Source organism: Fulvia fulva, chromosome 4 (genome assembly GCF_020509005.1).
Source record: "Fulvia fulva chromosome 4, complete sequence".
Lineage (NCBI taxonomy): Eukaryota > Fungi > Ascomycota > Dothideomycetes > Mycosphaerellales > Mycosphaerellaceae > Fulvia > Fulvia fulva.
This window is the reverse complement of record NC_063015.1, coordinates 1,010,070-1,037,130: the sequence shown is the minus strand read 5'-3', so window position 1 is coordinate 1,037,130 and position 27,061 is coordinate 1,010,070. Positions and strand designations below refer to the sequence as shown.

Sequence of the window (27,061 nt, the reverse complement as noted above, 5' to 3'; positions counted from 1 at the left end):
GGACTTCCAATGAAGACTGGAGCATCGACGCGTTGCGCTGGGCAGCGACTTCTTCCGATATTTTACACGCTCTCCATGCTGGACGGCGACACCGATATCAAAGCCTGGCTCCTACCATTGCTTGGAGTATCGAGCCTCATACACCTGCTCTTGTTCAACATCTCCACAACCATACCGAGAAGCTCTTGTCAACGGTATTGCAATGCAGTATTTGCTCGAATCGCCCGATCTACCAGCATCGATTCACCCACAGCCAATCCCAGTTGTCAAATCTTGCTACGCCACGCTCGTTGCTGCCAGACTGTTCGAGCAAACTTGTTGGGAGTGTATGCTAACAGATTTACAGGCGTAAGTTGAAGTTCCTTCCCCTTCTTTGTCTCGAGCTCGGACCAGTCACGTGGCTGCGCGATCCAATCTGCTCCACAGAGCTTATCTCGCGTGCCACTTTTACGCGTCTCCCCTCCATCCCAATCCTTCCCTCGACACCCCCCACCACCACACTCTGCCTCCCCTCCCAACACCACCATGGCCGCTCGCTGGCTGGGTCATCGCAGCAGCGAGATGGACACAGACAGCGACGACCTCCACATCATCTCCTCCGGCCCCGCCACCAAATCCTCGAGTCGCGTACCGTCTGGTGAGCGTGTGGAGTGGACTGACGATGATGAACCAGCACCCGTGAAAAGCAAGTCCAAGACCAAGTCGAACTCGAAGCCGAAGCAGCGTCGCGAGAAGCAGAGCCGCGAGCCACCGAAGAAGCGCACGAAGACAACTGGAAAGTCAATGGTTGGCAGGAAAGCGACGAGTACAAAGCGCAAGATTACGAGCAGCGGCGAGGAAGAAGACGACACCCTTGACGATATATTACCACAATACCTTTGCGATCGAGCAGCAGAATGGGAGACCCACCTGGGCGCCACCGCAGAAGATGGACTATGTTACCCGCCTCGACTTCGTGACGAAGAGTCGCAGCGGACACATCTTGACACACGCCCTGTTCTGCCCGACCACATACCAAAGTCAGGCCCGTGCGAACCAATCGACATTGGAGATGACGCGAGTACTATACCAGGACCTATCGCGCAGTATCTCAAGCCATATCAGGTCGACGGTGCCGACTTTCTCTACAAGAAGTTCCTCTATCAGAAAGGAGGCATACTCGGCGACGACATGGGCCTCGGCAAGACCATCCAAGTCATCGCATTCCTGACTGCAGCCTTTGGCAAGAGCGCCAACGAGATGGACCAGAAGCGAATGCGAGCCATACGCAGACAGGCTGACGACGACTGGTATCCAAGAGTCCTCATCGTCTGTCCGGGTGGCCTCATGGCGAACTGGAGGAACGAACTTGAGCGTTGGGGATACTGGCACGTTGACACATATCACGGCGGCAAGAAAGTGAAGGAAGCAGCCTTGGCGACAGCACATTCTGGACGTCTCGAGATCATGATTACACCTTACCAGACTTACACAAACGATGAGAGCGCCATCAACACCATCCGCTGGGACTGCGTGATCGCAGACGAGTGCCACATGTTCAAGAATCGTCGTTCTGATGTCTGCAAGGCCATGATGAATGTCAACGCTCTCTGTCGCATTGGACTTTCAGGGACTGTCATTCAGAACAAGTACGAAGAGCTCTGGGTCCTGCTGAACTGGTGTTCTCCTGGCAGACTCGGTCCCATGATTAACTGGAAGAACAAGATCTGTATACCTCTCAAGATGGGACAAGCCCACGGCGCGACGAACACTCAATTGGCAACAGCCCGAAACATTGCAGAGAGACTGGTGAAGAATCTGCTACCCAAATTCTTCCTACGACGCACAAAGGCCCTAATCGCACATCAGCTTCCCAAGAAGAGTGACAGGGTAGTCTTCTGTCCATTGACACCCGCCCAAGCAGATGCTTACAACAACTTCACCGCAAGCGAACTCGTGACGGTCATCAGAGACGCCACGTCGCCGTGCACATGTAACTCTGGCAGAAAGTCTGGGTGGTGCTGCAATCAAGAGGTCGAGGGCTGGGGCGACTGGAGATTCTTTGTCTTTCCTGTCCTGGTCACACTGCAGAAGCTATCCAATCATCTTGCTCTGCTTCTACCCAGTGGAGAGAGTGATCACGAACGCATGGCTAAGGATATTGCGACGCTCAAGCTCGCAGTTGGGGAGAACGAGTGGGAAGACTACTTCAAGAGGAGAGACGAGACTACCTACTGGGCGAAGGCGGAGTTCTGCGGCAAGTGGAAGGTTCTCAAGAAACTACTACATTTGTGGGACGACAACGGAGACAAGGTCTTGATCTTCTCCCACTCGGTCAAGCTTCTGAGGCTGTTGCACATGTTCTTCAAAGTAACATCGGAATTCGTCGTATCATACCTGACCGGAGAGATGAGCTACGACGAGAGGCAAGCGGAGGTTGACCTCTACAATACCGACCCAAACAAATTCATCTTCCTAATATCGACAAAAGCAGGCGGGGTCGGTCTGAACATCACCAGCGCCAACAAAGTCGTCATCATGGATCCGAACTGGAACCCGGCATGGGACCAACAAGCACAAGATCGAGCATACCGCATGGGCCAACTGCGCGATGTTGACGTCTTCCGCCTCGTCTCGGTCGGCACAGTCGAAGAGATTGTGTACGCCAGACAGATTTACAAACAACAACAAGCAAATATTGCCTACGATGGCTCCAACGAGCGTCGCTACTTTACAGGCGTTCAAGACCAGAAGAACCAGAAAGGAGAGATCTTCGGCCTTGCTAACCTTTTCGCTCCCATGGCAGAGAACGTCGTGCTTCAAGACATCGTCAACAAGACCAACGTCGCAGAATCTCGCGCTGGCGTGGAGATTGCAGGGTTGGACTTGGAGGCTAGCCAGGAAGATGACGGACGGGAACTCAGCCCTTTGGGTGATATGGACGCCGCTATGGATGAGCTGGCACAGGAGATTATAGGACACGGAGAAGCAAGACGTAAAGCTGCGAAAGAGACTGCGAAGCAATTGGACCCAGTGCAAGCCATCTTCGCCTCCGCAGGAGTAGAGTACACACACGAGAACACAGAAGTCATCGGAACCTCCAAGATGGAGACGAAAATCTCCTCCCGCGCACAGAAAGCAGGAGATGACATTGACCGCATAAACGAGCTCGCGTTCGGCGCTATTGACTCGCAATCACAGCTCGACATGGCCAAAGCCAGCGACGATGGCATAGACCTCGGGGATGGACTGGGGCGGGTGCGCTACAGGTATCGCCCGCCGCAGGAGGTGCGCGTGAGGCAATTCTGTACTATGGCCAAGCAGTTTGGGTATGAGGATGTGGCGGAGTTTGCCCTGGTGGTGGAGGGCTGGGATCAAGGGCAAAGGCGGGACTGCTTGGAGCGTTTCTACCTGGATAGGCGCAGGACGCTGGCGGAGAGCCAGCAGGCATAGCATAGCATGACTTTACGACGAGATACCCAGATGCCCGAAGCGGCGTTAATGATGATATGATTGATGAGGCTGAGCTGTTGCGTGTGTCGCTGTTACATTCGTGCCATTCTATGGATGTGATGTGGCGGGGCGCTTCGTCTGTGTAGCTTGCTACTACCAAATGTCTGATGTAGGCAAGGCCAGCAATGTTCTACTGTGCTGTTCGAGACCTGTCTTTCCATCAAAAGCACTGCTCTGCACGAAGCGAAGCCATACCACGTCAAGTAACCATACCATGCTTCTCAGACTGGCAACACAATATCAATACCGTATGAGAAGCCAGGAGTACCATTGTACACCATTTCAACAAGCATACCTTATAAGATATCGTCGTCGCAAACATCTCGAATCGTTAGTCATCTAGTGCTCTTGGGGTAGCGTGGAAGCAAAAGCCACGGAATTTACAACGTTACTTTGCGCCCCAACTACACTTCTCCCATGCACCCCTAATTTTAGCATCGATCCTCCACCGTCCCGGCGTCCACGGTTCTGACCCTGGTCTGATGCTAAACGTGCACGGAAGGCGTTCACGAGAATCTGAATTGCGTCTGTCCCAGATCCGGAGGACCCGACGTCGCTGAGATGAAGTCTCTGCTGGAGCAGTTAAATGATGCCAGTCTCCGAAGCCATGGCTAAGGAATACTGTAGAATACGAACATGCGGCTCTTCTTCTCCTGAACTGCGCAGATAGACTTCGGGAAAAGTAGCAGAGCCGGGCCACGCCGATTCGCCAGCGGCTTTCGCGTCTCATCCACCACCTGCGGCTTGTCGTGCACGACGTTGCTGCTGCAGCCGTCAAGCAAGCTGACTCCCACGGTCCCACCCGTTTCGTACTGCGCGGCCGCCGTCGTTGCAACGGTGTGCATGACATGTACAGCAGATCGGTGCCCATCTTATGAGTTCTGGACCTCGGTGCTGTGTTCGAAGCGCAACACCGCCAGCAACATGATATCGTTGATGCTTTCAATGTGACAGATCATTTCGCGTGGAGCAGAGTTACAGAGCCTCCCGCACGCCGGCGGGGATCTTGCATGGAATCGTCCTGTTTCGGAACCCTACAGCACGGGCGCATTGCATCACCATGCCCGTTTCAACCTTCTCGTCGTCTGGTCCGTCTGACAATCATCATGCGAGCCATCGCGCTTCTCTCGTCGTTCCAGCGCGCAAGAGTTCGACGCGCGAGCGGATCAATGCCGACGAGAGACGGCGGACCATGAACGCCATGCAGGAGTTGGACGGGACAGGGCTGCATGATTGTCCGGATTGGCCACTGCCGTCTCCGCCGCTTCAGCATGTTGGGAGGGAGGGCCGAGTCAAGAGCGCTGTCCTGCAGGCTGGTCCGGTGGAGCTGGAGGACGAGCATGCCGACGAGACTGCTGTCATGCGGAAGCCAGACGAGATTGCTGGGCAGATGGGTGGCATGGAGTCCCTGGGAGACTCTGACGTGAGCGACGTGGGAGAGGGCGAGGAGGATATGAGGTATGGCTATGGCATTGGCAATGCGCAGAGCAGTAGCACGGCGTCTTCATCGCCCCAACTACCTCAGATGGAACACCCAACGAGGTCGGAGTCGTACAGAGCACCGCGTCGAAGTGCTGAACACGAAACACAAGCCGAAGTCTCGCCAGTCAGGGAAGAGCAACACCAGCCTCGGTCACGGAAACGGACACAGACCGACAGTGGATCGTTCGAAGCACCGCGACTGACAGCAGCACAGCAGCTCGTTCAATCCATCATCAATGGAGAGACGGACGAGGCTCACAACCACCACGACGTCCACGACAGCGGTGACATCGCAACGCCAATACCATTCGGCTCCGACTCGCCGGGCCTGACGCAAGGGCAGCATCCCGGTAGCTCACCTCACCTGAACGGCGACACCCTCCAGATACTCCTCACGAACGCCTCCAACCCTCGAAGTTCGATCGCGAAAGGGCCTATGACTACACTGTTCAACAAGCGGGCGTCGACAAGAAGTAGCTGGATCAACACAACGCAAATACCATCGCACAGGAACAACGTGAGGTATAGTTGGCAATCAATACAGGATGACGAGCCCAATCGGCCGCGGATACATATCATCAAGCTCATATCGAATACGGCCACGGCTTCGGCAGGATTCCCAACAGGCGAGGCATTTGGCTTCTCGATATCGCCAGGTGGGAGGAAGATAGCTGCATTCAACAGTGCGAGGCTGTTTGTGCTGCAGACCAATGCATTGCCTGTGGGCATCAGTCAGGATTATGCTCTTAAGAGGCGGCCGCTGGCCGTGGAGCTTACAGATGAGAACAATACCATGGCCATTCTGGCAGACGACCACACAGTGAACATATACGATCTTGGACTACAGCTCAAGCGCATAAGGACGATAAAGCTAGACTTCCCTTCGACATGCATTGCGTTAGCACCGACAGGAGGCCTATTGGCAGCGGCATACGAAGGTGGTTGTGAGATCTTCTCTCTTTCAGTCGATGCGCTACCTACGGATCGCCGGGCAGTCAGGTCTCTCAAGATGGACCGCATGGCCTTTTCAGAGGACGGCTCGACCTTGGTAGGAACCACAACCAGAGTAAATGTCTCTTCCACAGTTGTGGTCCAGGTACCTGTGTTCCCAGCTTCGCCAGACAATGTTCCAACACACGAGGAGCTCAAGGAAGCATGGTGCTCAGAACTGTTACACCCAGAGATCATCCGAAACAGCAGTCACGCAACATTCATGCGAGAGAATCGAAAGACCATGAACGAACGATTATTTGCTTGGAACGGTGTGGAAGATAGCTTTGGCATCCTGAACGTGGGAGATATGCAGTACGGCAAGATTGACTTCCCAGTAGTCATCTCGCCGCCTCTATCGACTTGCGGAGGTCTGGGTGCGGCGATACACAGCTGTCCGGCGATCGACGAGCATGGGAATACAGTAGCGATGATTGTCAACGACAGGACAATCAGGCTATACATCGTGCCGCAAAAGATTGACGACGAGGTGGAGGAAGTCGAGGCTCACAGTATCGACCATGAGCTGGACGAAGGATATGGGTGCCCTTTCAGCGAGGTGCGGTGGGTATACAGCTCCAACTCACTCCCGGCGCCGCTGAACAATCAAACACATGTCAAAGGGCGTCTGATAGTGACGAGCCCTGGAGGTGTCACAGACTCTGGTATCAGTGAGGAAAGTGTGGAAGACATCGAAGGTGGTAGGATCATACTGTTCGACTTCGATCCACAGTTCGCAGGTCAGCCAGGGCAGACTTTCAACTTGACGCTTGGCAAGAGTCCGCCCATGAAGCTTGAGGAGGAAGAGGTGAATCTACAAGAGCAAGTATCTCTCGTGCGAAGGCGGACCGTGAACCGGAGCAAAAGTGGAGGCTTACATGCACGGCCAAATACCCTTGGACGATCAGCGACAACGTATGGTGGACGAGGCGGGCACAGAGGACCAAGTCCGGCGCTCAGCAATGCTTCCTCGAATCGCAATCGAGCGAGTATGTTATCGATTGGGAGTATGCACTCGGACGCAGCCAGGAGTTTGCCAGACTTGATGGAGGGCGGCGAAGAAGCGGATGCATTTGAAGAGCCGTATGCGCAGGGAGCACCCAGGTCACACGCTTCGCTATTACGAGCGGCATCAAATGCGCAACGACATCGATTCCAGACGATAGAAGAGCGGACCCAGGAACGAGTCAGCGTCGACAGCAGTGGTGGATTTCTGCCACTGCCAGAGTACACCGAAGAGCCGAACGCACCTCTACCAAGCAGATTTCGTGCCATGGCTGGACTCGATCAGCCAGCTACGTTCAACCCTACGAAGCCAGCCGTCGTGGTGAACGCGAATGGCTTAACGGCAGCTTCAAGTTCCTCGAGCAACCCACGAACTGCACCTCCTGACATTGCCGAGAACTTCAGTGCAGATACCGCTTTTCGAAGAGCAAACGAGCAGGCCAGACTTGCGCGCCGAGCGGAGATCGAACATGGAGTTGGATCGTTCAGCATGCCAAGATCGGTGGAGGAGGCTCAGAATGCGTTGCGAATGCATCGCGAACAGCCACCTTCTACTGTACCGTCGCGGGCTGGCACTTATAACTTGCACGACCATGTGCGAGGAACGATGAGTTCAGCTGCAAGCTCGAGACCGTACAGTCCGGCCAGTCAATTGAGCGGCACTGGGACATACAACTCTTATGCTCCACCACCTGGCGCCGTCGGCACATTTGACTCTTTCTCAGCAATGCCGAGGAGTTTGCAGCGAGCATACAGTAACGCCGTCTCTCCGATTGGGAGTGGTCCTCCTCCAAGTCTGATTGGCGACTGGCGGAACGTGAGTCCAGCGGTATCACACAGCGGGACTCTTGTCAATGACAGAACGCCCATATCGCCAGCCTCCACTGCTGTGCCTACGCAAGAGGAGCAATGGGATGTCATCTCGCCGGTGGGGACAAGCGATTCCAATCGTTACTCGACCTCGCGACTCAACCCTTCAGGCCACCTTCCACCGAGCACATCCTCATCCTACGCCACCACTGCTGACACAATCAGCGCTCCTTCATCCTCAGCAGGAGCCAGACTACCACCCCGCATGCAAGCCTTCCGCAGCGCAGCAGCAGCAAACACATCCGCATCCCTCTTCCCACCCTCCCAATCCCACGACCATGTTCCCATGCGACCTAGCACAAGCCGAGCCGGGACTGCCACACACCCCGTCACAGCCTGGCATCCACCAGCCGCTTCGACACCGAATATAGCAGCCCCACGAACAAGCGGGAGTATGCGTGGCCATCATTCTCGGAGGAGCAGTCTAGCGGGCAAGAGTGCCTTTGCAAGCACTCAGAAGGCGAAGAAGCTGGGATTCTTCAGGAAGAGCAGGAAACCTAATTCATTCGCGCCGACGGCGTATAATGATGGAAGTGTGATGGAGACGAAGAGTATGGTGACGTGGATGACTAGAGGGGACAAGAATTGTACATTGATGTAAGTATGGACGACAGGACGACAGGGTGATTGCGTGGAGCGGTTTCAAAATGGAAAGGAGTGCTTGAACAGTCTAGGGACTCGAGGGATGGTGTGGATAGCTGGATTCAGGGGAGGGATGCGGGTTTGGGGCGCTTGAGCTATGGACTGGTTGCGATGCATATTTTACAGATTACAGCTGAGATACCCTCTTGCCGAGCTGTAGTAGCAGGATATGGCATGGCATTGTTGAGAGAGACGATGGAAAGTAGAAGGAAGTACGAAAAGCGAACTTCCCAAAGCCCGTGGGTCGCCGCGTGACGCACTTGTTTACTCCCAACGCCAGCTCCTATCTCGCCACGCAAATTTGCTTCACAGCACCACAGCACCACACCACATCGCCGCGTCACGATGGACCACTCACCGCTAGGCGGCCTCCCACCCGAAGTCCTCGAGATTGTCCTCCTCGCCTTGCCGCTCAAAGACGCCCTCAATGTCGATATCCTCTGCCGTGAACTCGAAGCTGTTGTTAAAGCTTCGCCGCGCCTGCAGCATGAGCTTTTCTTCAAGCCGCAAGGCAAACTCCTTGCTCAGCAATGGGTTGATGACGATGGTGCGGAGGTTGGAAGAGATTGTGAGTTATATATTCGACTCCTACTCTTGGAGTTGGGAGAGGCTAAAGGAAGAGAACGCTGATGATATTGCCACAGTCCGACTCCAATACACCACCACCGCCGCCAAACCCGCCTCGCCTCCTCGCGCCAACCCCTCCCCCCCCATCCTGGTCACCAGCACCGATGATCCAGGACCCTCGCCACGTTGGGCATAGAATCGAGTGGGAGATGGTGGCAACTCTGCCGCGGGAGGCTAGCCTCAGGTATATGTTTGTGTCCCAGCCTCCGACGACATCTCTGCAGCTTTGGGGGAGGATTGGAATGCGTGGCGATGAGGTGCCGAGAGGCGGTGTTGTGAGGCATAGCGGAGGGGCTAGGGTGGGACATTTGGTGGAGTTGATGGAGGAGTTTGGGGAGGGGGCGTTTGTGATGGCTGTGGGGAGTGGGGAGTGGGAGCGGTGGTGATACGACACCGTGAGAAAGGCTATGATGTTCCAGATCGTTGACCAAATGAGGCGCCCACAATCAGATATTTGGGAGGTAACAGATCCGTCAACGAGCTAGAGAGGATAACGCTCAAGCCCAGCGCAACAAGGTACGCCCCAACAAGCCACGGAATCTCGCTCTGCTGGAGTCCTAGGGCAGCCTTGAAAGATTGCTGGTTAACATTGATGTTACCAAGCAAGAAGGAGAAAAGCAACTGTCCAGCCGAGCAAATAACCACAAAAACAATCTCAGCCGTCAAACTCTTCAACTCCGACGGAACACCCTGCGCCTTCCTCGGTCCATCAGGTTTCCCATCCTCCTCAAACCGACTCGGCTGATGCGAAGGTCTCCTTCGATGCCGAAGGAGCTGATGTCGGTTGAGTGGCGGATGTGGTTGTTGGTGGCATTTTGGGCGGTGGTGTCGTGTACTTGCTCGGTTGTGGTTTTGGTAGACATTGCGACTTTCCAGTCGTATGACATTCAGAACGGATCGTTGCTCGCAAGAATACAGCTTGCTCTAGTCGTATCTATCCGCAATCCAGATGTTGTTGTCGATCGCTCAGTTCCGCTACAAATGGCATTGATATTAGGTGCTGCTAGGAGGAATGTATGTATGCAACGGGACTGTGATCTCAGCAGTAGAACACTTCACGATACTGTGGGAAGCGTAGTCAAATACTTGTCCTCTCCAAAAACTACGTAGAAATGTCTGCTATCGCCGCTGAGCTCAACCTATTGGGACGATGATGAGCCTATCCTCAAGTGGCGGAGCAGCTTTCGGGACGTTCGGTGGCCCTGGTGGAGCGTTGCCGGCTTCGAGCCCAACCATGTCTCACTGCCGATTTTCTTCTTCACATGTCAGGCTAGTGACAGTCCGAATCGTTGGAATATACAGACGATGTTTGTGCGGTGAAGAGGAAAGGTGAAGAAGTGTCGCAGCGGAGTCGGGAAGCTGTAAAAGGCAAACCCGAAATGCTGGGCTGGGCACGGGATTGTGAAAGCTGGCTTCTGTTTTCATCATGGACTCCTTCTCTCCCTCAGCCATCTCGCTTTCTTTGCAATACTAACCCATTACTGCATTATACGCTATTGTGCAACGCAATGGCTGTTTATCGGAGTGCTGTAGAGGCATGAATGAGGCAGACACTGTCGCGTTGCAGCATGATGGCTCGGATTTGGACGCGCTTTCCACCAGGGAGTCTGGTCTCGATTGCTTCTGTTGTCTCTCACAGCGTGCCGCTTCATTGAGTGCCACGGAACTGTCCCCTGCGATCGTGCGAACCGGACGCATTTGTGGTTATGTGAGCCAAGCCGTAGGCTCATGGCCACACTGCCACAGCCATAGCAAGCCGGACACAATGAGCATTGCATTTCGCTGACTTCTTGCAGACGTTGAACACAATCCAACACAATCACTGCACCATCGAGGCAGTGGACCAGCATCAAATGACATCTCACATCCGTCTCACGATATCCAACGAGCATTTCCAAGCTCTTTCTGCCAATACTGCCCACGACGACCGCCCACGACCCCCAACGATCTCTGAAGCCAAATGCCCGCCTCTATCGCAATATGCTGCCCGTCGAGAAAAGCAGTCTCTCGCAGACCAGTACGGCTCTCAACCTTCGATCAGCTTACGGTGCTGCGCAGAATCCATCGATGAGCCAGAGACCTGCCGTCGCGACCGAGATTGATCTACCGACAGTGTCGCAGTCCAATGGTCGTGCTCTTCCTCTTCCTCTTCCGACGACGGTAGACCTTGTCGTCCGCTCCTATTGTTGGTGTTACCACGACCCTTTCTTGTGGATGTGTCTCCGCATTACAGATCGCTTGCGTTGTTGGCTTTATGTCGAAGCACTTCGATAACCACAGAGGAGACGATTCCTCACGCTTCTGGAGCACAATTGTTAGCAGTATCTGCTTCGCTCACCTGTCGCTAGCACGTGATACGCATGTCGCACATGTATGTGTTGGTGGTTGACGCCACGCAAAGATCGGGCTGAGCAGCATGCTGCCCGCCGTGCTGCCTGAACCCTGCCCGCCTTTTCTCCCAAGCAACCTCACAGCCGATTCACCTGACACAAACATGCCATGACTGTTCACTAAGACATTGAACGGTGCATGAAGACGATGGGTTGCGTAAGTCAAACACCGCTCCTCTAATAAGGTCCCCGATGCAAAGCTGGTCATCTCTCGCTTGAAACATCAACGCGACCCTCCACCAACCAGCTTTTCCGCACCATAGCCTCACCTCAACCACCACCGCCAATACAACCACCGCATCGCCTGTAAGCGCGCTTGTGCCTACGCTACTCGAGAGTAATAGACTGACCCTGATACTGATAGTAGGCCACATCACAACCGAGCATGGACGACGAGATCCGCAGGAAGCGACTCAAGCAGTTCGACTTTCCGCGCGGCGACGCACCCCTCGCCGACAACAACACCAACCACGTCACCGCAGGCCTGCCAGAGATGTCTGTCGATGCGTACCGCACTGGAGATGTCGTGGATGACACCCCACAAGCACAAGCCGTCCGTGCCTGGGTGGCGGGCCTGAGCTGCGCCGAGTGCAGAAAAATCACCGCAACCACCGACGCTGTCCTGGCTCGCTTCTACGTGATCTTTCCCGGCGGTCAGTACCTCCCGAGCGACCTCAAGTGCTGCAAAGTAGCTGCTAGCGTCGAGTGCTTCGTTCTGCTTGCGGGCTTCGACCGATACACCAAGCACAACAAGCTGCTCAAGGGCGCCCCCAAGGCGCAGCCACCACCAAGTGCCGGTAGCGCGCTCGCCAACATGATGCGTGGCACGAGTTCGCTCGAGTCGAACGGCGTGGGTTACGGTGGCGCAGAGTCCTCTGACGATTACGGCCTCCTTGACGATCCTTGGGAGACTGCTGGTAAGGGACAGCGCTTGGGCGCGCCTATGACCGATCAGAAGAGTTCTGCCACGGCACAGAGCCTTGTAGACGGCGACGACCGGTTCGCGGCTGGTATCATGGCCGCGGTAGCCACCCTGGTCGACGACTCGAGCGCGCTTCCGACCCTACTACTCCGCGGCTCGATTCTCGACCGAGCAGCTGATCTACTCGTCAATACCTCTGTGGACGATATCACCAACAGAGCCGCGCTGTACATTCAACTTGCCACCTTCCTTCGTCGTCTTGCAACATGTCCAACAGCCGCTGAAGTCCTCCATACCCCACGAGCCGTGAACAAGACTGGCCACGACCTTCTTCGAGTTGCCACGGGACTTCCTACACTCACAGCCTCAGACACACTAGAGAAAGCACAGCCACTTGCACACTATATGGCCGGTCTCAACCGCCAGTGTAAGATGATGGCCAAGAACTCAGGGATGCTCGACAGCGAGAGTGTTTCCACGCTATGCGAAGCTCTCAAAGACGCATTCAATGCCGTGCTCATTGTCGAGACCGCGGATACTACTCCACTGGAATCAGCCACCGAGACTGCCCAAGACAACGTGGCCGACGTTCTCGATTACGCCATCCTCAGGAACTACAGTCTTACGAACGCGGCACAAGGCATGAATGGAGGTGTGACCAAGAATCGCATGAAGCGTATCACCAAGGAGATCATTGAGCTCTCCCCGAACCTGCCAGATGGCATCTTCGTCCGCCATGGAAGCACAAGACCGGATTGCATGAAGATCCTCATCGTGGCACCGAAGGATACCCCCTACGAGAACGGTCTCTTCGAGTTTGATCTCCTGTTACCGGCGGATTATCCTCAAAAGCCGCCACAGATGCAGTTTAAGACTACAGGCAACGGTTCTTTCCGCTTCAACCCAAATCTATACGCAGACGGGAAAGTTTGTCTGTCGCTTCTCGGAACATGGAGTGGGCCATCGTGGGATCCAGCAAAAAGCAGCATTTTCCAAGTCCTCGTGAGCATTCAAGCCATGATCTTCTGCGAGCACCCGTGGACGAACGAACCAGGTCGAGAGGTAAGCACTGAAGGGTAAAAGGTATCGTCTGTCTCAGACATGCCTGGCACCATCCACTAAGACATTACCACGTGGGTCTCGAGTAAAGCTAACACCCTTCTTTGGAAACAGGGATTGGAAGGCTCGGATCAAAGCAAGGCCTACAACCGTACACTTCATACAAAGACAGTCGAGTTGGCGATGCTTGGTTGGCTTCAAGGCAAGAGCAATGGCATTTGGCGTGATGTGGTTGCGGAGCACTTCCTAGAGCGCCAAGAAGAGATCCTCACGACAATTGCTATGTGGAAGGTCGACAAGGCACCGGCTCAGCCGAGCGAGAAGAAGAGCGGCAAGGCCAAGCAACCCTTTGCTCCTGGTTGGGTTCCACCTCCCTTCACCCAATCACTCCAAGGATCCGGTCAGACTCTCGGCAGCAACTCAGCTGCGCCACAAGACGAGGACGAGGACGAGGACGAGGACGAGGACGATGATGATGATGATGATGATGATGATGATGATGATGATGATGATGATGATGATGATGATGATGATGAGGACAATGATCACAGTTTGGGCGCCCATTTCGCGCAGTTTCTGACGACAGGACCTGGCGCAGGTTCATCTCACTCAAAGTCAGGCTCATCTGACTCAAAGCCGAAGCCTAAGTCGAAAACACCGTCGAAATTCGGCGGAAAGATGTTCGCAAACCCGTTCAGCTCTGCCGGGCACAAGCTGGGTGGTAGCGTACTCTCTTTCGGTGCGGCCAGCTTTGAGCCAACAAACAAGCCTCCTGCCCTCACTAATCCTTACGGCTACAACCCAACCCCGGCACCGTACTCCCACCCAACACCGTACATTCACCCGAATCCGAACGCCTACCTGCCATCGCCCCTCCAGCAATCATTCTTGCCGCCGACTTTGCCCCAGCTACCAACTTTCCCAAAGCCACCGTCCTCGGCTGCGCAGACACCATCACTGACACCTGGCATTCTCTCGACATATCAGGGCACTGGATGGGCTGGACAGAAGCTTGGCGGAGAAGAAGATGCAGTCCAAGATGCCACATCCCAGGAGCAGACACTTCACGAGGAGGACGATGACGATGAACTCGAGATAATTACAGAGAAGCTGCCCGTTATTGAGGAAGCTGTTGAGGAAGGCGCTGCTCAAGAAGATGCTGCTGCCAAGGAGGAAGACGATGAGGCGGCGATTCCCAGTGACCTCGCAGCGTTTGTTGTCAAGCTTCGCCAGGCAGTGAAAGACCTATCGAGCAAGGAGCGTCTCGGACATCGACTCTATGGTGGTGACGACGACTGGGAGGGTATGGAGTAGTAGGAGCATACGATTCGAGAGCGACGCTACAAACTGGAATAATGGCGTTAGATCGACTGGCCGGCGTGCCAGAGAATTGCATGGAGCATAGCGAGAGGCATGAGATGGCGCTTTTTGCAATGCTTGATAGACGTAGGTTTCTGCACCTTTCGTGACGATGAGCCTTGTAGATACGCAGCTCCCGGTACCTGTTTCAATCCTTGTCTGTACTCCCCTGTCATGTCACGTCACTTCGCAGCTGGTCGGGCAACCACCAGACCTGACCGTCATCGTCGTAGCAAGTGTTCTCTCATCGAAAGAGTCGTCCTCTCTGCGATAAGTCATCGCGCATATAACACAAAATCGTTCGTGCTTCAAGAAGGCGATTGCTGCAATGTAAAGTGCTCCTGCATCGACCTCTGTCGTACACTACACCGCTTTAGGCTTTGTATACGGCAAGCTTCGCGACCATGCCGGAAAGAACTTCGACCATGTCCTGGCTCAGTCCGAGGCGACGACGAACAACTGGTAATCTCAAGAACATCCCAAATGGACAGTACAGACCTGTCTTGGACCATGCTGAGGGACTGATCATACCCTCGCGACTGGAGAGCACGGGCGAGGAACCGGTGTCTATTGCTCGACGCTTGTCGGAATCGTACGGCAAAGGCACGCTGGAGAGCAATGTCAGAGCAAATGATGTACGCACAGTGGAGGGACAGGGCGATGGGGCGGAACGATTGACGGGGGTTGAGGAGCAAGAGCAAGAGACGGACAGATTGCAAAGAGATGGGAAGAGCAATGGATATGTCGATAGCAAAGGTCTTACGGAAGAGCTTGGGCACATAACGAGTCTTCTGGGTACCCTGAACACTCGTCTGAAGCAGATACAACAAGCAATAGTGGAAGGGAATAGCCAGACGTCGCCTCTACAGAAGCACTTGGAGGGTTTAGACTCCGGTGCTAGAGCCAATGTCGAGGTCTTGCAGCAGTTGCTTGAGTCGCAGCAGTCTACGCGACAAGCTATTACACAGAGTGCAGAACATGTTGACCTCCAGCCATGTGAAGACCATCTGAGATCGCTGCAGACATCATCGACGACCCAGACGGACTTCCTGCGAGAGCTTGTTGAGGCACAAAATGCAACAAGAGAAGCAGTTGAAGCGAACTCCGGCGAGATCGATGTTAGCCCTCTGGTCGATGAGATGCAAGCAGTAAGAAAGGCGATTGAACAGCAACGTAATCCTCTACTCGAGCATCTTGAAGCTATACGCAATGCGACAGAACGCAACGCCGAGCAGATCAAAGCACTCGTCGAAGCTCAACACAAGCAAGTCCAAACACCTTCGAAGAATGCCGACCTCGATCTCACGCCCATGACCGAACGCCTGAACAAGATCCACGCAACTCTCGAAAAGTCCAGCAGGCAAAGTGGCGAGTCGAGTCCTGGAGGAGGAGACCCCAAGTTCATACTTTCAGCTCTCACATCCCATCTCAGCAAGATCCAGGCCGTCACCGAACAGAACGCCAAATCCATCCACTCCCTTCAACAAAAGCACTCATCAACTGATGACGCGCAAACCAAAATGCACAACGGCATAGCGACAACCTCCGACTTCATCCAAAAGCTCGCCACAGCCAACATGGACACCCACCGTCTCCTCGCCAGGCGGTCTACTGAAGTTGAAGATAAAGCCCAGGAGAACATGAAGAAGCTGGAGAAGAGGATGGAGGCTACAAACAGTCAGGCTCGAGAACTTATGACGGGCCAGCGTGAGATGACAAAGGTTATGAGGGATCTGGCGAACGCTATCTCGGCGCAAAATAAGGGCAATTGTGATCATGTTGTGATTCCGCCGCCGAGGAAGATGGGGAAGAAGGTTGTGGGGTTTGTGTATGATGGGAAGGTGGTGGAGAGTCCGGAGGGGAGTATTTTACGGCAGTGATTTACGAGAGTAACGAGTAGTAATGTCGCAGAAACCAAGCGGTATGGCACTATCACATGAAAGACCACATCAACAAGTGGATACACATCTCGGAGGATCAGCGCACAGGAAGGCACAGCCGAGCGAAGCATTATCGGCGTATGTATTGGCGAACGTTCATTCGTTTAGTAAACTAGGTTTATGCTGATCCACAGACTCGACGCCGAGGCGAGCCACAACGGCACTGCATCTTCATGCCCGCGACTTTCACATCGTGAATTCACTTCTGCTCACTTCAAGCATCTGTTCATCGTTGGCTATGTCATGGCCATTCACATTGGAAAGCCGGTGGCGTCTTAGTGAATGACAATGCTCACCTCGACAGCTTCTCCTGTATCTGAGCAACGCTCGACATACCACGCTCACGCACCTTGACTACCACCACCGAGACCGTCAGAATGCTCAGACTCCGGCCACTGATCACGCTCCTAGTGGCGTCGATATGTGTCCTGGGCCTCTGGACGCTTTGGCATGGCTCGCTTGGACAAGAGCCAACACCACTGACGCCCGCCCAGTACAAAGCCAGCGGCTTGACGGACAACATCTACACGAACGGTAACACAAAACCCGATGCGGACGACTGGTGGCTGCACTTCGAGGAAGTACTCAAGCTGAAGCCCGTATCCATGAAGGAAGCTAAAGCCGGCTGTGCTTGGAATCCTCAAGACCTGGAACGTGTGAACTTCCAGTTCGATGGAGGAGAGAATGGGTTCGTCGACACTGCTTGGGTTCGCAACGACACGAGTGACTTGGTCCTGGATGCACGACGGGCACAATGGCAGGACTTCATGATGTATGGCACGATCCCTTACGGCGACATCTCTAGCAAGCTGGACGGGCGCGGAATTGTAATTGTTGGAGGACAGAGTCAGAGTTTCCACCGCGTTAAGGTCCTTCTTCGCCAATTGAAGAGACTAGGATCCTCTATCCCCGTCGAACTGCACTACTGGGGCGATGAGATGAATGAAGAAAAGAAGCAGGAGCTGTCGACCCTCTGGCCTCTCATTACCTACAACGACCTATCCTCCCCTACCAACATCTACCACGTCCAGCTCGGAGGAATAGTGCATGTAAATTACCAACTCAAGACCGCCGCGATCCTTAACAGTAACTTCGCTGAGATCCTCCTAATGGACAGCGATAACATCCCAACGATCCCGCCCGAAGATCTCTTCAATTCGAAAACTTACAAGGAACATGGCACCGTCTTCTGGCCCGACATCGCTCGCACACGAGTCCAGAACCCCGTCTGGCCCATAACCAACACACCCTGTCGCAAAGACGAATACGAACAAGAAAGCGGCCAAGCGCTCATCGACAAACGCAAATTCTGGTACCACCTGCAACTGGCAATGTTCTTCATCAACGACAAAAACTCAGAATACTACAACAACATCCTCCTCGGCGACAAAGATACCTTCCGCTTCGCCTGGCACGCCCTCAAAACAACCTACGGCCGTCCTGCCCACTGGCTCGCCACTGTAGGAATCAAAATGGCACCTGATCATTTCTGCGGCCACCATTTTGCTCAATTCCACCCGGACCGCGAGGATGGGCGTGTGGTGTTTATGCATGGCGGGTTGTTGAAGACGATGGATAAGCAAGTTATGACATTCTTGAGGGCGAGCCATGGCGGCATTTTTCACGCGTATAAGACTGGTACCAAGCCGTACGATGCGGAGGAATTGACGAGGGCGGAGATCAAGTTTGATGGGGCAAGTTACTGGAAGCATAAGCCGGAGAGCGTGGGGGTGCAGATGTGTACTGATATGAAGGATGTGGAGGCGAGGCCGTTTGGGGAGTTGGTGCAGGGGTTCAATGAGGTGTTTGAGGAGGTGGGAGGGTATTGGTTGATTGATAGTGGGGAGTTTAGTAGTGGTACTTGAAGCGGGAGATACTGCTGTCCGTAGCGTGGCAATAGGTCGATCAATGGAGCGCTGGGCGCTTTGGGCAATGGAATCACCCTGAAATGGGAGATGATCTTGTTCAGGAGGCATCACTATCCGTGCTTCAGTCCTGGCTTCTTCACAAGAAGCGCAATCCGCCCTGCCGCATGCCTCACGCAGAACTCACCCGGCTTCTGCAAGTGAAGACAAAGCTCGCAGTGCAAACCCCATAGCATCATAGCCGTTAGCTATAGCGTGGAACCCATCGCTTAAGTGCGGCTATTCTATACCCTCTCGCGAGCGTGAAAGTTGAGTTGAGCAAACCACAACCCAAACCAAGCGACATAGTACCACATAAACAATACCGCCGCCACAATGCCTCCAACCACCGTACTCAAAATCCTTATCCCTCCCCTTAGCAACCTCCACTAACGTCAGTATGCAGACCACCGCCGCCATCATCAACGGCATGAAAATGGCCGTAGTGGGCTTGCTGGCCTACTACGGTCAGCAGCGCGTCCAGCACGCCACCGCCGCAGCTGCTTCGGCAGCACTGAAGAAGGAGAAGGAGGAGAAGAAGAAGAAGAAGAAGAAGAAGAAGAAGAAGAAGAAGAAGAAGAAGAAGAAGAAGAAGAAGAAGAAGAAGAAGAAGAAGAAGAAGAAGAAGAAGAAGAAGATTCGCGATGAGGTGGAGATGTTGTTTGTTTTGGGGCGTGGAGATTTGGGTCGAGGGGAAGGCGAGGGAGAGGATGAATCGCCCTCTGCGCTGGTCGCATGGCTGTAGATACGTTGTTTGCAATGGGATACCGCTTCGTGCTTTGCCTTGATACGATGTGTGTTGATGGTGCTGTGATACTGGTTTGTGGTGCTGGCTTGCTAAAGATGTGTCGAGTTGTGAGTTACAGCTACATGCATCACACTCGCCTCACGACTATGGAGGTCGGATCTCGCTGCGACTAATCCTTGTACACTTTATCGCGGTCCTGGGTATTGACATTCACGCCCAAGACGGGACTGGGATATGTCAGCTCGCTATCATCCACTATCGGCTCAATATTCCAGGCAGAATCATGTCCAAATAGCTCTCTAGCTTCAGCCGCGAGCGCGGAGCTCCATGCAAGGTCGATATGTTTCGCCTTCAGCGTCGAAGGTGCAGCGGCGGCGTATCGACAACACTCGCGAACGATAGCATATGCAACGGATCTCTGTGCGGATGCCTTTATAGTCCGCGGTCTCGTCAAGTGCTCCAGTGTTTGAAGACTCACCCCTGCTGCAATCGCGCTGGAAAGGGGCCGATGGTCGCCGAGCCACCAAGACGACAAGTCTCTCCAAATTATGCGACAGAAAGTCAATTAACTCACGGTATGGACTTTGTTCTCGTGCTGGATGAACCCGATCGAGGATACATGTAACAACACCATTGCGATGCTCGCAATGGTGCTGAGTCGTGCCGCATACTCATCGTTGTTTGTCTGGGGCTTGATGTCGGCATGGGAGGACTTCTTTGCGCCGTGAGCCAGCTCGAGATGCTCCCATCGTTCTCGGCCAAGCACTATCGGCGAGGGAAGCGGAAGGTGTCCACATGTCTGGTCGAGGATTTCGGTCGGTAGTTCCAGGTGAGGTCTTTCTGCACCGACGTGCTCTCTCGTTCCGCTCACGGGCTGGATGAAGCGGCTCGCAGTCTCTACATGAAAGATCAAGGGAAAAACTGTAGCGTCCTCTGAGCCGCAAAATTCAGCTGTCCGCAGCTGACATAATGTGGTCGGCTAATATCAGTCATTGGCAGATCAGGCTTTCGATGTTGGCGTGCTGTCGTGGTTAGTGATCGTGGTTATGGTACATCCTAGCAATGGCGGCCGCAGATGATCCCAGTTGACAGACTTGAAAGAAGGTTGGCCTTGCCGAATGGCATCGATCTATCCTGATCAAGGTCGGATGCGGCTGTCGACGGTGGAATGAAGACGCGCGGAACGACATGATGTTCTAACGTGAAGGATGAATGCAACAAGGACGAGGGGTATGGCTGGGAAGAAGAAGAAGAAGGAGGGAGAGGCCGGAGAGCGCCAGCAGCTTCGGCAAAGTGGGGAGTCTCGGTTGATCGGCCCGCGCATCGCCATCGACCTTAGCAACAACAAGGACATGCAATACATCTTCGAATCTGGTCTGGTATCATCATGGTCTCTTCACTCGGCAATGGTAATGGCAGTATTCCAAATCGACTCGGCAGTCACAGAGTTGGCTCGCACATCAGCAACGGAGGAGCCCATGGCACGACCCGCTCCTCACCACGAAAGAAGCTGATTCTCAATGCCTTCGTGGAGATGTGTAAGGCTCCTAGTCAAGAAGTAATTGCATAGACCATCATGAGCTGACCAGTCCATACGCTCCGGCCACCAAAGTCCAGGTCTTTGGCGACATCCTGACGACAAGTCTTCAAACTTCAACTCAATCCAGCACTGGATTGACCTAGCTGTGCTCCTGGTACGTACACACCATTCGATAGCCTACACCACCCAAACTCCACGACGGTACCACAAGGAGACATTGCCCAGGCATTGTCATTCTCCCCTCTTGGCTCTAATCCCACGCACTTAACCCCCTCCCTCAACGACCCACCACAAACCCACCACCACCACTAACCCCACCCCACCCCAACAGGAACGAGGCCACTTCCAAGGCATCTTCATAGCCGACGTCCTCGGCGGCTACGACGTCTACAACGGCCCCCGCAACCTCTCCCCAGCAATCCGCTCCGGCGCCCAATGGCCCGTGAACGAGCCGTTATCTGTTGTGTAAGCCAAGCAAACACCCCAATCGCCAACCCGCAACACCTGATCTTTGACTCACGTTTCCAGACCCGCCATGGCAGCAGCAACGAAAAGCATAGGTTTCGGCGTAACAATTTCAACAACCTACGAAGCGCCCTACCACCTCGCCCGTCGCCTCAGTACAGTGGACCATTTGACGAATGGGAGGCTGGGCTGGAATGTTGTGACGGGGTATCTGGATTCTGCTGCGAGGAATTTGAGTAATGGGGCGGAGAATCTGGGTCATGATGAGAGGTATGAGATGTGTGAGGAGTATATGGAGGTGAGTTTCATCTCGAAATTTGGTGGTGGAGGTTGAGAAAGTCGCCGGTCGACAAGCTGATTGACCTTTGTCAAAGGTTGTCTACAAACTCATGAACGCCTCCGGGCGGTCTGACGCCGTCAAACTCGATCGTGGCTCCGGGGTGTACACCGATCCAGAGCTCGTCCGCGAGATCAACCACAAAGGCAAACACTTCACAGTTCCCGGAACCCATTTCTGCGCTCCCTCGCCACAAAGGACACCAGTCATCTATCAAGCCGGGACCTCAAAAGCAGGGAAAGAATTCGCCGCCCGGCACGCTGAGGCAGTGTTCGTATCTCAGCATTCACCCGCCGCAGTGGCCAAGAACGTCGCCGAGATTCGAAGCAAAGCAGCGACGCTAGGTCGAGACCCGAACTCTATCAAGGTCCTGGCCAAATTTTGTCCTGTTCTTGGTAGGACGCAGGAGGAAGCGGATGCGAAGTACAGAGATTACATCCAGTATGGAGATTATGAGGGTGCTTTGGCGTTGTTCGGCGGCTGGACAGGTGTGGACATGGGGCCTTATGGTGACGATGAAGAGTTGAGGTATGTTGAGAGTAATGCGATTCGAAGCTACATCGAGGGGCTCATTAGCACGGCGCCGGACGTGAATGGCGGAAAGTGGACGAAACAAACGTTGGCGGAGCATATTGTGGTGGGCGGGTTGGGGGCTACGTGTGTAGGGACCGCGGAGAAAGTGGCGGATGAGATGGAGAGGTGGGTTGAAGAGGGTGGGGTTGATGGGTTCAACATTGCGTATGCGTTGATGCCGCAGACTTTCGAGGATGTGATTGAGATGTTGGTTCCTGAGCTGCGGAGGCGTGGTCTGTTTTGGGAGGATTATTGTGCGCCTGGTGGTACTTACAGAGAGAATCTGTATGAGCAGCCTGGACAAAGGGAGCCTCCTGAGGCTCATCCTGCGGCCAAGCTGATATGGCATCCACCAGCGGAGGGGTCGCACGATGAGCATGGAGGAGCCAACGGTGACGGTTGCCAGAGCGGTGCGAGCTCAGAGATAGCAGACTGGGTACTGGAGAATCTCAGATAAGTCTGTCAGCCAGGCACAAGCGTCCTTGACCGCCATCGATGCCTCAATGCCTGCGTTAAGGGACGCAGCCAGCCCGTGCGGGTCAAGCATCGACATCGCTTCGATGCATCACGACAAAGACCATGCGTTGCTCAGCGACCTCATATCACTCTCCTATGCATACAATACATCGGAGGGCTCTGTTACCGCAGCTATGCATATCTGCTGTGTCAGGCTGGTGATGGCTGTAACTCCTTGCCCGACAGTTTCGGTATGGGGCGACAGTAGCGCACGGCAGTTGGTCGCACGTGGTTCATATGGATCCAAGCCGTCGATCTAGCACATTCTCGTGCCTTAGGTGAGAGTGGTCGGTGTCGAGCATGTGCATGTTTGATCGTCGACCGAGGCACATAGCATGGACTTCGACCGGAACCGTGCTGTAGTTTAGGATGCGACTCGTCGAATGCGGATGGGTCCTTTGATGTCCTTGAGTTCGACATGGCCCACTGGCTCTCCCTTCTGCACGACTTCGAGAAGTGCTTCGTCTCGCATTGTCCAGGCGGTCTCGCGGATGGCGGGCATAGCATCGCGCCAAGAGTCGAAATGGCAGTCTGACAGGTCCTGCGTGGTGAGGCCCCTTGCGACATCGGAAGGGCAGAAAGTCTTGGGTGGTTCCCGCTTCTGCAAGAAGTGTTGGAGGCGGTGTTTCAAGATGTTGGTAGTGTTGTCAGGTGCAGGTGCAGCTTCCGACATGGTTGACGGTAGGATGCACCTGGTGTTGGTATAAGGAGATGTCCAGGGAGTGCGACGAGGGCAGTAGTGTGTAGTGTGTTGTTAGCGAGGAGAGCACAGCATATGGGAGCTGCACATATGCACGTCGGATGGACGCAGTGAATGTGGAATGGTGGTGTGAGGAAGATTGAAGGGTTGCTGTTGGATGCGGAGATGTTCTGGTTCTCTCTCCGTTCACGTGCCGTGCTAGAATTAGTGTGCCGAGTCCTCGTTTCAACGTGAAACACCGGCCGTGCGCCTGCGCCCGCCTCAACGGCAGCGTCCGCGCTTCCAGCGACGAACAGAATGGTGTGTCATGCTGGGAAGACGTGTGCCTTGGGTGGTTTCCATTCTCCTTCTCGCACGAAGCTTACTGCAAGCCCCACTACCTTGCACACCAGCTGATTGTTGTTTGTTGCAAGTCGCGTTGCAGATTGTGAGGGCCGAGCGAGCGGCGAGCGGGCTTGGGACAGTTCCCCGCCACTGCAAGCACGTCGCAGTGCCCTAAGAATAGACGCCCGCCAGAACATCCACCCAGCAGTGAGCACCCACTGGCACCTTCCCTTCAAGCTTCTCACGCACGCACATCTCGCGCCCGCAGACACACACCATACCGCGCGCGAATCGCATACGAGCGTCCGAGGCGCCCCTCTCGCCTCCATCCTCTCCCGCCGCTCTCCCATCGCATAAGGAACACCGCCATACACAACATCGAGTACGCCCACAGCACGAAGCCTGAAGCCTGACTTAGAGTTGAGACCTGCGCCTTGAAGGTTGTCAGCTGCGCACAACTGAGCGGCACCGAGTCAGTCGCGACCGCCAGCCGAGAAGTGGGAGCGCGCAGCACCAAGTCGAGCAATACACACCATCATGGCCACCTCCAAATCATCATCACCATCACCACCCGGCATGGACACAAACGCGGTGCCGACTCTGTCGCTGTCACCCGAGGCTGAAGACCCGCCGGACCACGAGGCAAACCCCCGGAAACGAGATCGCATACCTGCCCACGCCGAGGACAGGTTGTCGTCGTACTCCAAACGAGCATCACGGTCGCGACCACATTCGAACACCTTGCCGCCTGTTCACCCGAGTCTGCCCTATGCGCTAGTCCGAGACTTTGCATATCCCACCTTCCACCCCATGCACTTCGGCGCATCGCCCGAGGACGCTCCAGGCGCGAGTACACCTCACTCGGCATCGAACAACGGAGGACGGAGGATGTCCGACTCCGCGGAGGGGAGCTCAGCACCAGGACGAGGCACGTTTGGTGCAGGACCATGGGGAGGAGATGGTCACATGTACCATGATCCCGATCATGCAGACATGGAGCCGCTACCTAGCACTAGCTTTGCCAGTGCAGATGATTGGGGCGACGATGAGACCAGCTTCCGGAAAAGTAAGCATCGCAAGAGCAGATCTTTCGCAGACATCCCGAACTATGAGCGAGGCAGGCGGCGAGAGAGTGGTAATCGGGCAAGCAGAGACTCGGATGGGTCGCAGTATTATGATCCGGCTGGGAGGGACGCATTACGGCAAAGTCGTGGGCAGGCTGAGAATGGCGAGCTGGTCGCATCGGGACGTAGGGATTCCCATTCCGCTGGCACGTTACCTAGTAGGAGCTTTCACACAAGTCAGCCTGTTGATCCCGACGAAGATATACCACTCGACGCGGAGCCTTCGACACATTCGCCACAGAGGGAAAGCTTAGGACCGGAGGACGAGGAGTACGCCGGACCAAGTCTTGCATTATACAGCTTCGACCCCGAAAACGACAACGAGTTGCAACTCACAGAAGGCCAGACCGTGCTAGTCGCATACCGCCACGGCCAAGGCTGGCTCGTAGCAGAAAACCCACAAACAGGCGAGCAAGGCCTAATACCCGAGCAGTACGTCCGGCTGCTGCGCGACATTGAAGGCTGGGACGAAGAACGTGGCGGTTTCATCGATGATGACGAGGATCTGTCGCCGGACGTGGAGGGGTTGTCGCTTGATGAGAAGGAGCTCGAGGCGAATGCCAGTGCACAGGTCAGTCAACAATCATTATTACCCAGCAAGGAGGCGACGAAGAGGTCTGACGAGAACAAAGTTCCAGCAATGTCATAGACAAAGTCAAAGTCAACCGCCGCGCACGGCGACGATTACGATTTAGATGATTATTTCAAAGCATGAAGGAGCCGGCTGAGAGGCTTGGCTGTTGTTATGTGCGTCTTGACCGTGAAAGTGCACGTGCTTCATTGTGGCGTCACTTGAACTGCCTGCGCTTGCACGACATATGCCTCCGCCGCCGATGACAACCTCACCACAACACGCCTCACATACCATACTCTGACCAGCGCATATCATACCACACCTGTAAAATTACCACCATGTCGACCAGCGCAGCGGATGGTATGACCTCCTGTCTACCACCACCCACAGAAATTGCAACTGACGCGCCTTATGATAGTCATCACTCAACAAGGCACCCAAATTGCCTCACTCCACCAGCAGCTCGCAGCAAGTCAAGCCCAGTTTTCCGCCCTCACAAGGGAGAATATGGCACTCAAAGAAGCACGTTCTGAAGCGGAAGTGAAAGAGCGGGAGCTGCAGGATGAGGTGCACACAATGCACATGAATTGGCTCGAGAGTGAGAGGGTTCGGGTGAAGGTGGCACGGGAGCGTGATGAGGCGAAGGCGGATAAGAAGGAGGCGGTGCGGGTTGCTTGGGCTTGGTTGACGGCCGTTGATGATGGGTTTGTGCACGATGAGGTTGTGGGGGATGCCGAGGCGTTGTTGAAGAGTACGAGGAGATAGGGTGTGGTGTGTAGGTGCCATTGTCGCGCGGGTAGATGTCCTGCTGTCGAGCTGTACCTCTGCCTTGCCAGGTCTTTCCCCAAGAGATACGCCAGGAAGAGCCTTTCAGGGATTTCATACTATGCACGGCTAGAGATATCTGCCTGCCGGAATCACGGTTGAGCGAGCGGTACACAACGTCCCAGAGCGGCGTGACGCCGTGCCTTTTCACTTTTCGCTGGAACAGGACGACGGCTTTCGACAGTAGCTTGGTCCTCTCCTGTATCCTTGACGCGGAGCTGAAGTGCGGTGCATCAAGGTGCTGGCCACGGGGTAAGGGTGGACGGTTGATCGGGTTTCGGAGGAATGAAGTGCTGCTAAGTGCCTGCGCAGGTTCGGCGTCCGTGTGGAATGGTATGTGTGTCGACATCGGAAGATGGAACCCTCCATACGCCATATCACAAAGGGAGGGAGGACGAGACACGCTCCTCCCCAGACGACCTCGCTCGTCTCCTCGTCTCTGTCTCTCGCATTCGGCGCGAGTCCCATCGAGATCCTAATGCGCGAGAACACTGATTCTCGTTTTACTCCTGCATCTAACACTGCTCTGGACCGCCTCGAGGATCAGTATTCTAAGAAGACTGGCATATTGTCCGAGGCATTTCGCAGCACTTCCATCTATAATGTTTTCTGTCAAACTGCTGTACCCCTCAAGACTGGATCCAGGCTAGACT

The 27,061-nt window shown here is 54.6% G+C and overlaps 12 protein-coding genes across 12 annotated transcripts; 11 read left to right on the top strand and 1 right to left on the bottom strand.

Moving 5' to 3' along the window:
* Nucleotides 1-525: 525 nt before the first annotated feature.
* Nucleotides 526-3,432, top strand: CLAFUR5_04113 (DNA excision repair protein ERCC-6-like 2; the record flags this gene model as incomplete). Its single annotated transcript, XM_047903261.1, has 1 exon — nucleotides 526-3,432. One exon carries the CDS (start codon nucleotides 526-528, stop codon nucleotides 3,430-3,432), a length of 2,907 nt encoding a protein of 968 aa, XP_047760628.1.
* A 1,120-nt stretch (nucleotides 3,433-4,552) lies between these two features.
* CLAFUR5_04112 (uncharacterized protein) lies at nucleotides 4,553-8,440 on the top strand (the record flags this gene model as incomplete). The annotated part of the gene is made up of 1 exon (XM_047903260.1): nucleotides 4,553-8,440. One exon carries the CDS (start codon nucleotides 4,553-4,555, stop codon nucleotides 8,438-8,440), a length of 3,888 nt encoding a protein of 1,295 aa, XP_047760402.1.
* A 386-nt stretch (nucleotides 8,441-8,826) lies between these two features.
* CLAFUR5_04111 (uncharacterized protein) lies at nucleotides 8,827-9,244 on the top strand (the record flags this gene model as incomplete). The annotated part of the gene is made up of 2 exons (XM_047903259.1): nucleotides 8,827-9,049; nucleotides 9,126-9,244. 2 exons carry the CDS (start codon nucleotides 8,827-8,829, stop codon nucleotides 9,242-9,244), a joined length of 342 nt encoding a protein of 113 aa, XP_047760401.1.
* Nucleotides 9,245-11,883: 2,639 nt separating this feature from the next.
* Nucleotides 11,884-14,793, top strand: CLAFUR5_04110 (putative ubiquitin-conjugating enzyme protein 17; the record flags this gene model as incomplete). The annotated part of the gene is made up of 2 exons (XM_047903258.1): nucleotides 11,884-13,482; nucleotides 13,594-14,793. 2 exons carry the CDS (start codon nucleotides 11,884-11,886, stop codon nucleotides 14,791-14,793), a joined length of 2,799 nt encoding a protein of 932 aa, XP_047760393.1.
* A 449-nt stretch (nucleotides 14,794-15,242) lies between these two features.
* On the top strand, nucleotides 15,243-16,718 carry CLAFUR5_04109 (uncharacterized protein; the record flags this gene model as incomplete). The annotated part of the gene is made up of 1 exon (XM_047903257.1): nucleotides 15,243-16,718. The coding sequence occupies one exon, from the start codon at nucleotides 15,243-15,245 to the stop codon at nucleotides 16,716-16,718; it is 1,476 nt and encodes a 491-aa protein (XP_047761318.1).
* Nucleotides 16,719-17,155: 437 nt separating this feature from the next.
* CLAFUR5_04108 (Alpha-1,2-mannosyltransferase MNN23) lies at nucleotides 17,156-18,643 on the top strand (the record flags this gene model as incomplete). The annotated part of the gene is made up of 1 exon (XM_047903256.1): nucleotides 17,156-18,643. The coding sequence occupies one exon, from the start codon at nucleotides 17,156-17,158 to the stop codon at nucleotides 18,641-18,643; it is 1,488 nt and encodes a 495-aa protein (XP_047761319.1).
* Nucleotides 18,644-19,018: 375 nt separating this feature from the next.
* CLAFUR5_04107 (uncharacterized protein) lies at nucleotides 19,019-19,427 on the top strand (the record flags this gene model as incomplete). The annotated part of the gene is made up of 2 exons (XM_047903255.1): nucleotides 19,019-19,033; nucleotides 19,089-19,427. The coding sequence occupies 2 exons, from the start codon at nucleotides 19,019-19,021 to the stop codon at nucleotides 19,425-19,427; spliced, it is 354 nt and encodes a 117-aa protein (XP_047761320.1).
* A 1,390-nt stretch (nucleotides 19,428-20,817) lies between these two features.
* CLAFUR5_04106 (uncharacterized protein) lies at nucleotides 20,818-21,416 on the top strand (the record flags this gene model as incomplete). The annotated part of the gene is made up of 3 exons (XM_047903254.1): nucleotides 20,818-20,968; nucleotides 21,048-21,124; nucleotides 21,387-21,416. The coding sequence occupies 3 exons, from the start codon at nucleotides 20,818-20,820 to the stop codon at nucleotides 21,414-21,416; spliced, it is 258 nt and encodes an 85-aa protein (XP_047761321.1).
* Nucleotides 21,417-21,505: 89 nt separating this feature from the next.
* On the top strand, nucleotides 21,506-22,802 carry CLAFUR5_04105 (Dimethyl-sulfide monooxygenase; the record flags this gene model as incomplete). Its single annotated transcript, XM_047903253.1, has 2 exons — nucleotides 21,506-21,733; nucleotides 21,810-22,802. 2 exons carry the CDS (start codon nucleotides 21,506-21,508, stop codon nucleotides 22,800-22,802), a joined length of 1,221 nt encoding a protein of 406 aa, XP_047761322.1.
* A 423-nt stretch (nucleotides 22,803-23,225) lies between these two features.
* Nucleotides 23,226-23,534, bottom strand: CLAFUR5_04104 (uncharacterized protein; the record flags this gene model as incomplete). Its single annotated transcript, XM_047903252.1, has 1 exon — nucleotides 23,226-23,534. One exon carries the CDS (start codon nucleotides 23,532-23,534, stop codon nucleotides 23,226-23,228), a length of 309 nt encoding a protein of 102 aa, XP_047761323.1.
* Nucleotides 23,535-24,422: 888 nt separating this feature from the next.
* Nucleotides 24,423-25,658, top strand: CLAFUR5_04103 (NAP1-binding protein 2; the record flags this gene model as incomplete). Its single annotated transcript, XM_047903251.1, has 1 exon — nucleotides 24,423-25,658. One exon carries the CDS (start codon nucleotides 24,423-24,425, stop codon nucleotides 25,656-25,658), a length of 1,236 nt encoding a protein of 411 aa, XP_047761253.1.
* Nucleotides 25,659-25,921: 263 nt separating this feature from the next.
* Nucleotides 25,922-26,348, top strand: CLAFUR5_04102 (uncharacterized protein; the record flags this gene model as incomplete). Its single annotated transcript, XM_047903250.1, has 2 exons — nucleotides 25,922-25,943; nucleotides 26,002-26,348. 2 exons carry the CDS (start codon nucleotides 25,922-25,924, stop codon nucleotides 26,346-26,348), a joined length of 369 nt encoding a protein of 122 aa, XP_047761324.1.
* Nucleotides 26,349-27,061: the final 713 nt, after the last annotated feature.